This window comes from Odocoileus virginianus, chromosome 6 (assembly GCF_023699985.2).
Source record: "Odocoileus virginianus isolate 20LAN1187 ecotype Illinois chromosome 6, Ovbor_1.2, whole genome shotgun sequence".
Classification (NCBI taxonomy): domain Eukaryota; kingdom Metazoa; phylum Chordata; class Mammalia; order Artiodactyla; family Cervidae; genus Odocoileus; species Odocoileus virginianus.
Window position 1 is genome coordinate 69,732,667 of NC_069679.1, and position 15,927 is coordinate 69,748,593.

The 15,927-nt window shown below is 37.1% G+C and overlaps 1 protein-coding gene across 6 annotated transcripts in view; it reads left to right on the top strand.

Annotated features, from left to right (window-relative positions):
- PCNX1 (pecanex 1) overlaps positions 1-15,927 on the top strand; it is a 172,086-nt gene that overhangs the window by 28,543 nt on the left and 127,616 nt on the right. For all 6 annotated transcript variants that reach the window (XM_070469566.1, XM_020902962.2, XM_020902965.2 and 3 more), the window contains exons 2-3: positions 3,454-3,662; positions 15,648-15,753. In XM_070469566.1, coding sequence (XP_070325667.1) covers positions 3,454-3,662; positions 15,648-15,753 — 315 coding nt within the window. The remainder of the gene's footprint in view (positions 1-3,453; positions 3,663-15,647; positions 15,754-15,927) is intronic.

Consider the following 15,927-nt stretch of genomic DNA (forward strand, 5'->3'; position numbering starts at 1 on the left):
TAGGAGATGCAGGTTCCATCCCTGGGTTGGGAAGATCCCCTGGAAGAGGGCATGGCAACCCAATTCAGTATTCTTGCCTGGAGAATCCCATGGGCAGGAGAGCCTGGTGAGCTACAGTCCACAGGGTGAAAAAGATTCGGACACGCCTGAAGCAACTTAGCATGCACTCAAATATATTTTATATAACATTTTAACTAAAGACATTGACTTTCACCAAAATTTACAGATTCAGATCATCTAAAGGCTTTTTCTTTCCTTGTTGGGAAAATTTAACGTATAGAAAAATTCCTATAAAATATGGAAGATAATTTTAGTCCCTCAGTATACATCCTTAATTTTATTTCTTAGGACTTTTATTCCCTCCCTTATTTTTCACATTTGTGCTCTGTCTTCTCGTATATGTTTTAAGCTGCCTATCTTTACTCCTAACACATGTATATTGATGGTGGGTTTTAGGTACCGTGTATATTACTTTGGTCTCTTTCCAGCTTGTTAATATGTATTTTTGAATGTTGCTTTTTCTAAGAACATTCTACTGTAGATAAAAATGCAAATACACGTACATGTTTTAGAGTGACATAAATATAAAATGCAAGTGTAAACAAAAAGATCTAGTATTTTTAATAATTCTATTCATATTAAAATAGTATGTAGATAAAATTCTAACTTCTGCAGAAATAGGTATGTACGTATGTGTTAGTCACTCAGTTGTGTCCGACTCTTTGCAACCGTTTGACTGTAGCCCACCAGGCTTCTCTGTCCATGGGATTCTCCAGGCAAGAATACTGGAGTGGGTTGCCATTCTCTTTTCCAGGGGATCTTCCCAGCCCAGGAGTCGAACCCAGGCCTTCTGCATTGTAGGCAGATTATTTACCGTTTGAGCTTCCAGGGAAGTGCAGGAATATGGGTAGGCTCAAGTTCCAATAGTTCATTTGTAAGCCAGTGCCTTGGGGAAAATATATTCTGAGCTTGTGAGAGGTTCCCAGATGGCCTGCTGAAATCAATTTGACTTACTATGTATTTGGAATTATAGAAAATTATATTTTGAGATTTTTTTCTTTGGGCATGTATGTCTGAATATTGACAATGGGAATAGTTTCTTGTCTTCTGAAGCCCCATCCTCTGAAAGGAAATACTTACCTGGAATCCTTAACTTCCACCCCCTGAAGGGGACTGTGGCAAGAGGGCTGAAATTCCTTGAGCTTGGTTGTGATAGGAGGGCCTTTCTGAGTCCTTTGGGGGCAGCCTCCATGGGAAACCTCTAAGGTTAAAAACATTCCTTTGGGCACTCCACAGGCAGTGTGATAAACCCTACTGGAAGCTAATATAAATAGGTATGTTGAAAATACTAAGCAGCTAAGATCTTCCTACTTCCTGGTTCTCCTTCCCAGTTCCTTCTAACACTTTCATAAACCTCTCCCTCCATACCCACTTACCATGGGGTGCCTTGATGAATGGGATTGTCCTAAAGTTCAGAAGTGACTACCTCACTTATTTGTGCAAAAGTTTCTGCCTATGTAATAAAATACATGCATCTTTAGACTAAAAAGATGAAATAAAAATAAAAAATTCCTTTGGGGATTTTCCTGGAGATCCAGTGGTTAGGACTGCACATTTCGACTGCCATGGCTTGAGTTCAATCTCTGGTCTGGAAACTGAGATCCTGGGCAGTGTGGCCCCCCCAAAAAAATTCCTTTTCTTTCTGATCTAACCTCTTCCTTTACCTCTGATTAATAGTCATTTTCTAGTTTATGGACAATGTTTGGTTACTAAGACCTTCATCTTCCTTTTTCCCCCAGCATTCTCTGTCTGCGGGAAGTGAAAGGTGGTACAGATAGGGAACTGAATTCTGTACTTTGTAGGAATTAGCTTATGTACTTACTTTTTTTTTTTTTTTTGGTGAATAAGCCAAAAGAAATTTTCCATTAGGATGATTAAGTAAAGGTAGCACCCCCAAGCTTCAGGTATACCAGTAGAAAAGCTAGATCCCAGTGCCAATTGACTGTCCCACTGTAGCTCTATGAAAAATGGTTCTTAATTCTTCCCCCAGTTGACCGTTTGTGCACAGCGAAATAGCCATAGGACAGATGGATTTGAGGATAGACTCTGGAAGGAAGGCGATCCCCTTGTTATTGCTGTCTAGTTTTTCTTCATCTGAAAAAGTATTAAGGAAAGTTGGTTCAGATATTATTGATGGATGGAATTTATATTTTAGGACAGGATTAGTACCTATGGTTCACCACCCCATCCCCAGGCATACTGCTTTGAAATTCTGCTAATTTTTGTTTTCATTTGCCAGATTTACTTTTGCTGTTTAATTTTTACTCCCTGTTCTGTTATACAAGGACAGAGCAGACAACTTTAAAGCTAATAAAAATTTAAGTTCAGTTTTTGTCTCCAAATAGACCAATGATTGTTTATGTTGTAGAAGCACCAGCTACCTTAGTAGTTGGCAACAAAGATCCCAAACCACACAAGGAGAGAGCGTGGACTTAAAAGAATAATCTGAATGAATTTAGTGTTTTGAACTTGGAAGCAAAACTGTTACTCAGTGTTTTTCTTATAGCTGGATATTGAACTGTGACTTACCATAGGGCAGCAAAGAAAGGCCTCAGGGGAATGGTAGTTGTATTACAAGTTACAAATTTATGGCTAAACGCTTTGAGGAAAAATGTCTGATTAAAGGAGATATTGAGAAATATGACCTTCTGGTTAACTATTTGTTTTGAAAGGCAGACCTGAATTTTTTTTCCCTCAATTCTACAATTTCTCTCATAGTTAATCTGTGAGAATTACTATTAACAACTTTTATTTTTTTAAGAGACAGTGAGGTTCAGCATAGATAGTGAACATAGTGTCTTTACATTGCTGCACAAGGAAATGAGTGTGTTTATATCATAAAAAAAAGTTACTGGGAGCACATAAACAAGGATTATTTATATTTGGAGTGCAACCCTGTCTTATTCACATATTATGTAATGTGATACATTAACTCTATTTGGATTATAAGCTTTTTGGCATGAACTTTATTTATACCAGTGCTGTCCACTGGGCATGTAATGTGAGCCACGTAGTTAATTTAAAATTTTCTAGTAGCTGCAATATATATTTTATTTAACCAAATATAATCTAAATATATTTCAACAAGTAATCAGTATAAAGACTGAGATATTTTGCACCCTTTTTTCCATACTACATTTTCAGAACCCATTGTTATTTTATTCTTAGTGCACATCTCAATTCAGGCTAGCCACATTTTGAGCACTTGAAAGCCATAGGTAGCAAGTGGCTACTGTATCAGATAGTGCTGTCTTACACTCCTATAGTTTAGTGTTAGGAACACAATTGTTGCTTTGTGTGAGAATGTGTGTGTTTGTTATTTTAGCTACAGATTTCTCTAGATGAATAAAGTATAAAAGATTTTAAAATGCCTATCTTTTCTTTCTCTTTAAGGCCCTTCCTTCTTCCATGATTATAGTAGCAGTTTATTGTCCTGTGATAGCTGCTGTTTTCATTGTTCTGAAGATGGTCAACTATCGACTCCACAGAGCCCTGGATGCTGGAGAGATTGTAGATAGGAATGCAAATGAGTTCACAGATCAGCGAGCCAAAACTGAGCAAGGCAACTGTTCAACACGGAGAAAAGATAGCAATGGCCCAAGGTAAGGAAACCCGTGATGCCTGTGTCCAGTGATGTGATTATTGTGTCATGCCTGTTCTGTTCACCTGGGTAACCACTGTTAGTACAGTGACAGGGATGATTGTCACGTTAGACAATAGCGAAGCTGACTATCTGGAGATAAATCAGTATCCTTGGCCTTACTAATGAACAACATGTTTGAATGATAATCATAAGTATAATAATTAAACATACCAAAGACCAAAACCAATGAAAAACAGGTTAAAAAAATAATAAAACATGACTTTATAAATCAAAGCATTTTTTACTTATACATATATGTAGTTACATGTATGTACATATACTTAATATACTTTTATATAAAATGTATATTCATCTTAAGCAAGCTGTGATAATATTTACTTGACACTTAAAATGTGCAGTTTTCCCTTTATTATAAGTTTTTTTTCAATTTTATATTCTCACCTTAGAAACTTAGCTGTTCCTTCCCTAGACCTTGGCATGACTGATTTCCTATGTAGTGGTGACCCCCTCCTAGAGGCTTTTTTTTCCTGTCTCAGCTAAAATATTCTTCCTGCTGTTCTCAGTCACACTCTACCCTGTTACCTCAGCCTCAACCAGAGGAATTTAGTTATTATAGTCAAAAGGTTGTGACTTTATAGAAATAATAGGTATCCCTATTGTAACTCTTCAATTGTTGCTTTATGAGCATACAACATTTTTAAGCTCATGCAGTCCTCAAAAGCAATTCTATGAGATGGATACTGTAATTATCTCTGACTTACAGATGTGGAAAGTAAGGTGAGAAGGATCAAATAATCCAGGCATTCAGGCTCTGGAGTCCATGCTTTTAACCACTCTGCCATGTTTCCACTCAGTATAATATATTATATCATGATATAAATAATGCCATTAAAAGGGGGTATTCATCTTCTATGACAGGGCAATATTTCTGTGTCATCTCCAGTGCACTTGAAGCCTTTGTCCTTTTTTAGTTACATTTTCCTTCATCCTAACATGATTATACCATTTGTTCATTGAACAGATACTTTACTCTTGTGATAATTTTATTCATAGCATAGATCACTATCTGAAATAATCTTACATAATCATTTGTTTGTACTTATAAGTTTTTTGAAGGCAGTGCCTTGTTTTTCTTAACAAACTATTTTATTCCTAGGTTCTTGAACAGTGTCTTATACTAATAGGTACTCAGGAAATATTTCAAATTAGTGAAAACGTTTTTTTCCTGTGATGGTATTTTTTTTTCCCCCCGTGATAGTATTGTTAATGACTGCACAGTTTTCCATTTTGTTGGTATACAGTAGCTTAATTTAGCTATCTTATTTTTAGTTATTTAAGTTATTTTCTAATTTAAATTCAAGTATTAGATCACTGTGATGTTTAAATTTTAAATGAATAAAATTTTTTTTATCATGATTTAGCAGAAGTAGAATTACTTGAAAACTGTGCCCCATTTTTTAATATATATTGCCAAAGTCCAAAGATTTTTACCTTTTAATTATTGTGATCAGCAGTTGGAGGGTTCCCCCCCCCTCCCCCCCCGCCCCACTTTTGGCAGCACTGATTATTTAGTATTTTCACAAGCTGGTAAATATCTCATTGTTTAATATTTTCAGTTTTCAGATTACTAGTGAAATGGAGACATTTTTCTTATGTTGTTCCATTTAAATTTGTTATTTTGTGAGTTGTGTGTTTTTCTTTCAGTGGTTAGTTTTTTACTGTTGGTTTGGAGAAGATACTTATGAAGGATATCAACTCATCTTTTATGTCAAATACTTTTCCTCACTTTATGGCATTTTATATATGTATTTATATGCCACAGTTAATTTTTGTATGATCTGTTCTATGCAAGTTTACTAGTTCTGTCTTTGATATCAAGTTTTGTAAGATATTTTTCTTTACTCAAATTATGTAAATTTTCATCTGAGTGTACTTTTAGTATTTTTACCATTTTATCTTTTATTTTTAACTTATAGTCAATCTGAAGAACATTTCTAACTTTTTTTTCAGATTTGTTAGGACCAACAACATTGACTGGATAATGCATCATTATGTCCATTTCTGGGCTCTGTTTTCTGCCCCACTGATCTCTCTTTGCCTGTAATACACTGGCTTTCTAATATGCTTAATACTTAGCAGTGTGAATCCCTCTTCACTATTTTAATATTATCTTAGTTATTCTCACGCATATGATTAGTTTTTTGTGAGATGTTCCCTTGTCTACTCATCCTTCAGAAAAATCACAGTAGAATTTTGATGATAATTGTATTAAATTTGGAGGGAACTCGGCTTTTAAAATGGAAAGCCTCACTCAGAGATGTTGTGTGTTCGTTGTACAGTCACTCAGCCTTGTCTGGCTCTTTTATGGACTGCAGCATGCCAGACCTGCCTGTCCCTCACCATCTCCCAGAGTTTGCACAAGTTCATGTCCACTGCATCAGTGATGCCATCCAGCCATCTCATCCTCTAATGCCCTCTTCTCCTTTTGCCTTTAATCTTTCCCAGCATCAGGGATTTTTCCAGTGAGTCAGCTGTTCACATCATGTGACCAAAATACTGGAGCTTAGCTTCAGCATCAGTCTTTCGAATGAATATTCAGGACTGATTTTCTTTAGAATTGACTGGTGTGTTCTCCTTGCTGTCCAAGGGACTCCCTTGTATATGTATATGGTGTATGTGCATAAATTTTTTAGTGGATTCTGCATAGTGCTTAAGTCTATTCTGTTTCTGTTATGAAATGCATACCCCCATTTAGTGGGTAAACAAACATAATGTAGATTCTGCACTTAATCTGCCAGGGTCTTGAATCAGTTCCTGATAGTATGACCTTGGGGGAGTTAAGCTTTTATGCCTTGGCTTCCTCATCTGGATGATGAGACAAATAATAGTACTATCTCTAGGGTTCAGTTCAGTCCAGTCCCTCAGTCGTGTCTGACTCTGTGACCCCATGAACCGCAGCTCGCCAGGCCTCCCTTTCCATCACCAACTCCTGGAGTTTACCCAGACTCATGTCCATTGAGTTGGTGATGCCATCCAACCATCTCATCCTCTGTCATTCCCTTCTCCTCCTGCCCTCAATCTTTCCCAGCATCAGGGCGTTTTCAGATGAGTCAGCTCTTCGCATCAGGTCGCCAAAGTATTGGAGTTTCAACTTCAACATCGGTCCTTCCAATGAACACCCAGGACTGATCTCCTTTAGGATGGACTGGTTGGATCTCCTTGCAGCCCAAGGGACTCTCAAGAGTCTTCTCCAACACCACAGTTCAAAAGCATCAATTCTTCGGTGCTCAGCTTTCTTTATAGTCCAACTCTCACCTCCATACATGACTACTAGAAAAACCATAGCCTTGACTAGATGGACCTTTGTTGGCAAAGTAATGTCTCTGCTTTTTAATATGCTGTCTAGAGTGGTCATAACTTTCCTTCCAAGGAGTAAGTGTGTTTTAATTTCATGGATGCAATCACCATTTGCAGTGATTTTTGGAGCCCAAGAAAATAAAGTCAGCCACTGTTTTCACTGTTACCCCATCTATTTGCCGTGAGGTGATGGAATCGGATGCCATGATCTTAGTTTTCTGAATGTTGAGCTTTAAGCCAACTTCTTCACTCTCCTCTTTCACTTTCATCAAGAGGCTTTTTAATTCATCTTCACTTTCTGCCATAAGGGTGGTGTCATCTGCATATCTGAGGTTATTGATATTTCTCCCAGCAATCTTGATTCCATCTTGTGCTTCTTCCAGCCCAGCGTTTCTCATGATGTACTCTGCATATAAGTTAAATAAGCAAGGTGACAATATACAGCCTTGACATACTGCTTTTCCTATTTGGAACCAGTCTGTTGTTCCATGTCTAGTTCTAACTGTTGCTTCCTGACCTGCATACAGGTTTCTCAAGAGGCAGGTCAGGTGGTCTGGTATGCCCATCTCTTTCAGAATTTTCCACAGTTTATTGTGATCCACACAGTCAAAGGCTTTGACATAGTCAGTAAAGCAGAAATAGATGTTTTTCTGGAACTCTCTTGCTTTTTCAGTGATCTAGCAAATGTTGGCAATTTGATCTCTGGTTCCTCTGCCTTTTCTAAAACCAGCTTGAACATCTGGAACTTCACAGTTCATGTATTGCTGAAGCCTGGCTTGGAGAATTTTGAGCATTACTTTGCCAGCATGTGAGATGAGTGCAATTGTGCAGTAGTTTGAGCATTCTTTGGCATTGCCTTTCTTTGGAATTAGAATGAAAACTGATCTTTTCCAGTCCTGTGGCCACTGCTCAGTTTTCCAAATTTGCTGACATATTGAGTGCAGCACTTTAACAGCATCATCTTTTAGGATTATGAGGCTAAATGAAATCATATATGCAAAGCATTTAGAACTATTTCTGATACATTGGACAACAGTAATTGCTAGCTCTTATTAGTTCTGGACAGGTTGTATATGATTAGTTCTGGATAATTGTATATGTATAATTTAGAGAATAATAACTGAGTGAATACTTACCCACCACACAACTTAAGTAATAGGACATTATACAAATACAAGACTTTCTCATTTCATTCCACCCTTTTCCTTTCAGGAGTGATCTTTATCTTAAACTTTTTATTAATAATTCCCTTGGTTTACTGTTATACAGTCTTTGTAGATAGTCCTAAACCTATTATTACTTAATTTTTTCTGCCTAAGACATCCTAAAGACAGTCATATTGTTTGTATTTCTCTGTGAAGGGCTTTTTTTTTTTGCAGAATTTCATATTTTGTAGACTTACCCATGTTGATGCTTCCAGCTATTATTTGTGTTTGCTCTTGTGTAGTCTACCACTGTTGGAGTAGACTACAGTTTATCCATTTTTCTGTTGATAGTCATTCAGATTATTTCTAGGTTTTTTGATCAGATAATGCATTATCATATACGTTTCTTTGGCCACATGTGTATATCTAATATATGTAAGCTGGTTCACAGGGCATTTTCACATTCAGTTTTATTAGGTAATTCCAAGCTGTTTGCCAAAACAGTAATACCAGTTTATACTTTCACCACTAGTGTGTGAAAGTTCTTATTGTTTCATATCCTCAATATTTGATTTTTGTTGTTGTTTTTGTAAGTTTTACTAGTTTTCCATTTTAACAGTTGAATGTTGCTGCTGCTGAGCCGCTTCAGTCGTGTCCGACTCCGTGCGACCCCATAGACGGCAGCCCAACGGGCTCTTCTGTCCCTGGGATTCTCCAGGCAAGAGTACTGGAGTGGGTTGCCATTGCCTTCTCTACAGTTGAGTATTCAGTTCAGTCACTCAGTCGTGTCTGACTCTTTGCGACCCCATGAATCGCAGCACGCCAGGCCTCCCTGTCCATCACCAACTCCCGGAGTTTACTCAGATTCATGCCCATCAAGTTGGTGATGCCATCCAGCCCATCTCATCCTCTGTCATCCCCTTCTCCTTCTGCCCCCAACCACTTCCAGCATCAGGGTCTTTTCCAGCGAGTCAACTCTTCGCATGAGGTGGCCAAAGTATTGGAGTTTCAGCTTCAGCCTCAGTCCTTCCAATGAACACCCCGGACTGATGTCCTGCAGTATGGACTGGTTGGATCTCCTTGCAGTCCAAGGGACTCTCAAGAGTCTTCTCCAACACCATAGTTCAAAAGCATCAAATTTTCGGCGCTCAGCTTTCTTCACAGTCCAACTCTCACATCCATACATAACCACTGGAAAAACCATTGCCTTGACCAGATGGACCTTTGTTGGCAAAGTAATGTCTCTGCTTTTTAATATGCTATCTAGGTTGGTCATCACTCTCCTTCCAAGGAGTAAGCGTCTTTTAATTTCATGGCTGCAATCATGATCTGCAGTGATTTTTGGAGCCCCAAAAAATAAAGTCTGACACTGAGTGTTAGATGTGTCTTAATTTGACTTCTATCAATAGTTAACCTTTCTGGTTACTAATGAGGCAGAGCATCTTACCTCACATATATGGTCCATTTAAGCTTTCTGTTCTTTCCAGTGCCTGTTTATTTCTTGTTTCATTTTTCTTTGGAGTTCTCTTTTTTTTGTTAAGAAGAAGGGGTTCAAGAGAGAGGGGACATATGTATACCTATGGCTGATTCATGTTGATGTATGGCAGAAACCAATACAATATTGTAAAGCAATCATCCTTCAATTAAAGATAAATTAATTAAAAAATATATATTCATTATATTACTGCATTGTTTGTTATATACATTACAGATATCTTTTTCCAGTTTATAGCTTGTCATTTTGCTTAAGATTTCTTATGATTGTCATGCTGCTGCTGCTGCTAAGTCACTTCAGTCGTGTCCGACTCTGTGCCACCCCATAGACGGCAGCCCACCAGGCTCCTCTGTCCTTAGGATTCTCCAGGCAAGAATACTGGAGTAGGATGCCATTGCCTTCTCCGTATGATTATCATACATTTCTTAAATTTATAGTTTTTGGGTTTTTTTGGTAATTAACGTTTCTGTGTCTTATTTAAGAAATTATTTTCTACACAGATATCAAAAAGATACTCTCTGAAAGATTGTTTTTTTAAAGTTTCATGTTTCTTTTGTTTTCACATTTCAATTGTACTGGAAATTATTATGATCTGTTGTCAGGTATGGATTTAGGATTTGTTTTTCTGTATATATAAGTGGCTTAATCAGTATTTGTTATAAGACTGTCTTCCTTTTTGATCTGTGGTACTCACTTTATCATAACTTGTTTTCACATATGGTGGGTATGTTTCTGGGCTCTATTCTCTTCTGTTAATATAGTTTATGCCTATGTAGTTACTACACAATCATAATTACTGTAGCTTTGTAGCATGACTTTTGATACCTAGTGGGGCAAACCTTGTACTTTTTTTTTTTTTTTCCCCAAGAGTGACTTTGCTACTCTTGGTCTTTGGTACAAACTTTAGAGTCTGCTAGGCAAAGTACAAGGACTTAAGAGTTTTTATTAGAATTACATTGGATATGTAGATTCCTCTGCTGAGAATCTATATCCTTACACTATTGAATCTTTCCATTTATTTAATCTTCTTTAATGTCTTTCAGTAAAGATTTATCATTTCTCCATTAAAAGGCTTTCATAGTGTTTATTAAATTCTATCAACTTTTTCTAATTACTTTTTGTTTTTGTCCCTTTAAATGTAGTAGTTTTCTTTGTTTCCAGCAACCTTATTAAACTCCCTTATTAATGGTAAAATTTTGTAGGTTATTTCTTGATTTGCTGCAAACGATGGCAATTCTATTTCTTCCTCTCTCTGCCTTATTCTTGTTTAACTTTTCATTGGCTATAGCTTCTAACACATGGTTAAATTGAAATAGTATTGGTGTACATCTTTGTCTTTCTTTAATCTTAAAGAGAGTGTCTTTAAGCGTCACCATTAAATAAGATCTTTGTTGCAGAATTTGCTTTTGACAAGTCCTTTCCCTCACTCTCCCACTTACAAATCTCTGTTCTGAGGAACAGAAATGAACAGGAAGACAAATACACTTATTTTCAGAGCCTATCACTATGCTTGGTACATTAGAGCTGTTGGTTTGTAGCATGGATGAACAAATGTAGTAGGACTGACTGCTTCTGCTTCTGGTTGCCATTGGCTGTGGTATGGCAGCTCGGAAATAATGATCTTAAATCTTGATCTTAAAGAATGAGTCAACATATTTATATATGTATTACATTTTTAACGTTTCAGGAGAGGAAATCAGCATGTTGAATTTTAGAATATGAATATGTGAAGACAGAATATATCTTTTTTCTGTTTCTCATGCAGTGATGCTTGCAATATTGTAAATTAAGGATCTATTTAAAAATATACGCAGGTGAGTTTTAGGCTAAATTTTCTGAAGATTTATTCTGTTTAGTGACTTTGTTTTTATCTGTTCATGCTTTTATGAACATCCTTGTGGTCTTGATTTAGGTTTGTAAATTTAGTACTGAGGTGGTACTGTGAAGTTCTAGTTAGAGCGTGAGCTGTTAATGATATTAATTATCAACAAATTGATTTGTGACGTCTTCTTTATAATTCAGACTAGACCCTTTCTACTTTCTAATCTACAGGGGAAAGATTAGACCTCTTTCCCCTGTACCTGTTTTTTTTTTTTTTTTAAACAGATGAGGAAATTAAATCATAAAGGTAGCGATTCCCTGAATTTGGTCTACCGCAGTAGACCACTTTGCTTCTGTGGGAATTGTAAACTACTTACTTTCCAGGTACGTGCTGAAATCACCATTGCCGAAAATCTATAAGCCTTACTAGTAAAGAAAATTCTTACTCAAGTTATATATTAGGACACTGATAACTGACTAAAAGTTCTGCTTCTTAATTTGTAGAGAAGAGAAAGGTACAGCAAGTTTGCAAGAAAAGAACTATTTGTTTTTTTCTTTCATCTTTTTTTCTCCCTAAGTAGCTCCTACTCAGTGTTGACCATTGAGCATTAGATCTAGATTATTTTTTCTCCACTGGAAATGACCGTCCCCCCACAGGAGATACTTGGCAATATTTGGAGACACTTTTGGTTATCACAGGGAGAAATGCTACCAGCATCTGGTGGATAGAAGTCAGGGATGCTGCTGATCATCCTAACAATGCACAAGATGGTCCCCAGCAGCTGAGAATATGTGGCCCGAAATGTCAGTTGTGTTGATGTTAAGAAAGGTTCTCTAGATAATGGAGTTTATTTTTGGTTTTGAACTGAAAAGAGAACCTCAGTGCCTATTTGTTAAAAGGCATTATTGATATCTTAGACTGTGGCCTTTAGACTTAGACCTGGTGTTCAAATCTTACTATCAGTCCTTACTGGTTATGAGTACCTACATTCCCGTGTATAAGGAAAAAAGCAGAAAGAACAGATATGATAACACACTGTCGAGTGCTGAGTTAGTGTTATTCGTGTCCTCCCTTCCCACCTGAATTCCATATACCAGTGACTTGGCTTACGTTGTGTACTCCTCTGAGAACTTAGGCAAGTTTTTACACCTTTCATTTTTTCAGTTTTTTCATCTGTGTAATGAGGATGATAGTGTTTATGGCATAGATTTTAGGGGAATGTTTCATGAGAAAATGCAAATAAAACATGTGCCCCTGTGACTAGAATATATTAAATATTTAGTAAATTTTGCTTTGTTATTTTATGTTCTAATTGTAATCATTTGAACTTGCTCTCAGAAGTGATTCATAAAATTAAGAAAGATTGTTCATCAACTGATGATTGAATAAACAAAATGTGTTCTATCTTTACGATGGAATATTTGGCCATAGAAAGATATAAAGCACTGATACATACTACTACATGTATGAACCTTGAAAACATTATGCTGAGTAAAAGAAGCCAGTTACAAAAGGTTGCTGAGGGCTGATGGGAGGAGGGAGGTGAGTTAATAGCTAAATGGTTTTGCTTTTGAGATGATAAAAATGTTTTAAAATTGACTGTCATTATGGATGCCTCACCACATTCACTTTATGAATATATTAAAAATCATCAAATTGCACAGTTTCAGTGTATGATATGTGAATTATGTATCATTACAGCTGATGCATAGGTACTAGGGAAGATGAGAGTCGTCTGTCCTTTCTGTGGTATCGAACATTTTATTCCTTGGTTTTCACCTTGTTCACCATCTTCTGATTCTTTGCAATCTGAATTAGAGGATGCTTTCCAGTGGAGTTTAGCAGTAATATTGCTGGTTATCACTCATCACTCGTTCAATGGGTGATAACTGCTTATATATACACACTTAATATTTTGCCAGATTAGAGAAGTTTTTTCCTCATTCTGGCCTAGATAGCCTGTGTGACTTAACATCAAATGGCCAGCACAATTGAACATACTCCAGTTTTCTCACACATGGACATTTGTACGTGGGGTCTGCCCTCATATGCATAACTGAGTTTCATTATATGTTGTTTTTATAGACAGATAACTCAGATGGTAAACAATCTGCCTGCAATTCAGAAGACCCAGGTTCAATCCCTGGGTTGGGAAGATCCCCTGGAGAAGGAAATGGCAACCCACTCCAGTGTTCTTGCCTGGGGAATCCCATGGACAGAGGAGCCTGGCAGGCTACAGTTCATGGGGTCGCAAAGAGCTGGACACGACTGAGCAACTAACAACAAGTTAGAAAGCTGATTTCCATTACTGGACATTAGTTAGCCAACTGCAGTCAGTGGCCTAAACGTAGGGACCCGGTAAGCGAACAGGGATGTGATGATTATTAGACCATTAATTTAAAAAAACACACTAGAATGCAAATAGCTGTAGTGATAAATGCATAAATGGAAGGTGTACTTGTAAGTAGGTTCTGTTTGCCTGTATCTTTTGATTACAGTTGATGGAACATCCCACCTAAACAGGGTTACGGTAATTTATGGCTCACAGTAGTGGACAGTCTCTGTTTAAGGGGTGTCATCAGATGTGACCGTGTGCAGAATTTCAGGTAACTTCCTGACTCTTGTTCCTTTTACGAGGCTGTGCGTTTCTTTTAGTTGGTTTCTCAGACAGGCTCTCCCCTCACAGTTATAAAATGGCTACAGCAGCTCCATGACTCCTCAGCATTTAAGACAAGCAAATACAAAGAAGTTTCTTCTCTCAATAGTAAAGTGCTTCTGACCTTAGTTGGGTCATGTGTTTATTGTAGAATTACTAATTGTTTAGACCAAGAGATTGGGATATGCTGATTGACTTTGGCCAGTACAGCTTCCCCCTAACCCTGAGAGTGGGGTCAGCATTACCCCAGCCATGTGAGAGCTCGGGTTGAGGTGATTCACCAGAAGAATTTGGGATTGCTTTTTCTTTTTGTTAACAAGGAGGTTGAATTAGATGCCAAATGGTAAAATAACCTATGTCCACAATAATGTTCAGCATATATATTAGAGCTTTTATCCTTGGTGAAAGTGAAGTCGCTCAGTCGTGTCCAACTCTTTGCGACCCCATGGACTGTAGCCTACCAGGCTCCTCTGTCCATGGGATTTTCCAGGCAGGAGTACTGGAGTGGATTGCCATTTCCTTCTCCAGAGGATCTTCCCAACCCAGGGATTGAACCCGGGTATCCTGCATTGTAGGCAGACGCTTTACTGTCTGAGCTACCAGGGAAGTCCATTATCCTTGGTAATGATAGCTAAAAAAATTCATAGACTGTACATCAGGTAGAATGAATAAAAAACTTGGGGCAAAAGATAGGATTATGATAACTTTTAGGCCTGAATTATTCTAAAAGTTTGTTCTAGAGGAACCTTATTATAAAATTGTCTAATTAAAGTGTTTTGGAATTTATCATGATCTTTTTTCCTTATTTGGGGATGCCATTATCTTTTAAGTACTTTAAGTGGACTTCTCAGTTATTTGAATTTAGTAATTTTCTCTTATGTCTTTCTAATGCCTGTTTTTACTACATAGCATCATTTCAGTTTTTTAAACTTGTGCCTTCTAACTCAACATATACAAATCTAAAATCTTAGGTTTCCAATTCTGTAAAAGAAGTTAGTGTCTCAGTTAAATTCTGTTAACTTTAGAAGTACAGATACAAATAGCTTGACCAGAATCATTGTTCTCATGCATGTTCTTTATTGTGTTAAGCAGCTTAGACTATACTCTTGGAGAAAACAGGTTGTGTAACTTCTCATTACCTTCTGACCAGTTTCTCTTTGCCATTGGGAAACAAAAGGCAAATCATCTCTGCTACAGTGGTTTTATGGCATATATCATAAAGTGCATGCTATATTTAGTATGGTACAATTATAATCAACCAGTTTCTAATGCTGAGTGGATGTAGACAGATTGGGAGAGAGTTCTAAATATTTGAAATAGTGACATGGTTATAAAATAATTCAAATTATTGGAGTTACAAAGGAAGAATAATTTTTTTCTATTTGCTCTGTTAAATACATGAACCTCTTAGTTTTACAGAAAAAAAATATAACTTAAAAAACAAACTAGAAGAAAACAGTTGGTGTCAGAATAAGGACACTCTCTTTTTCTCTTTTTTTTCCCCACAGTGATCCTGGTGGGGGGATTGAAATGGCTGAGTTCATTCGAGAGGCCACACCCCCAGTTGGTTGTAGTTCAAGAAATTCTTATGCTGGCTTGGATCCAAGCAACCAGGTAGGAACCTGTGCTGTTCTGTTTTGCTTTTTTCTTTCCTCCTGATGGTGGTCTCTTGTCTGTTACAGTCAGTTAATGTTTGGGTTTATCTTGCTGATAAATTTTTGATTTGTTTACTGATCATTGTTTATTACTATTACACAGAATTTTCACATTAATTAAGTACTTTGTTGC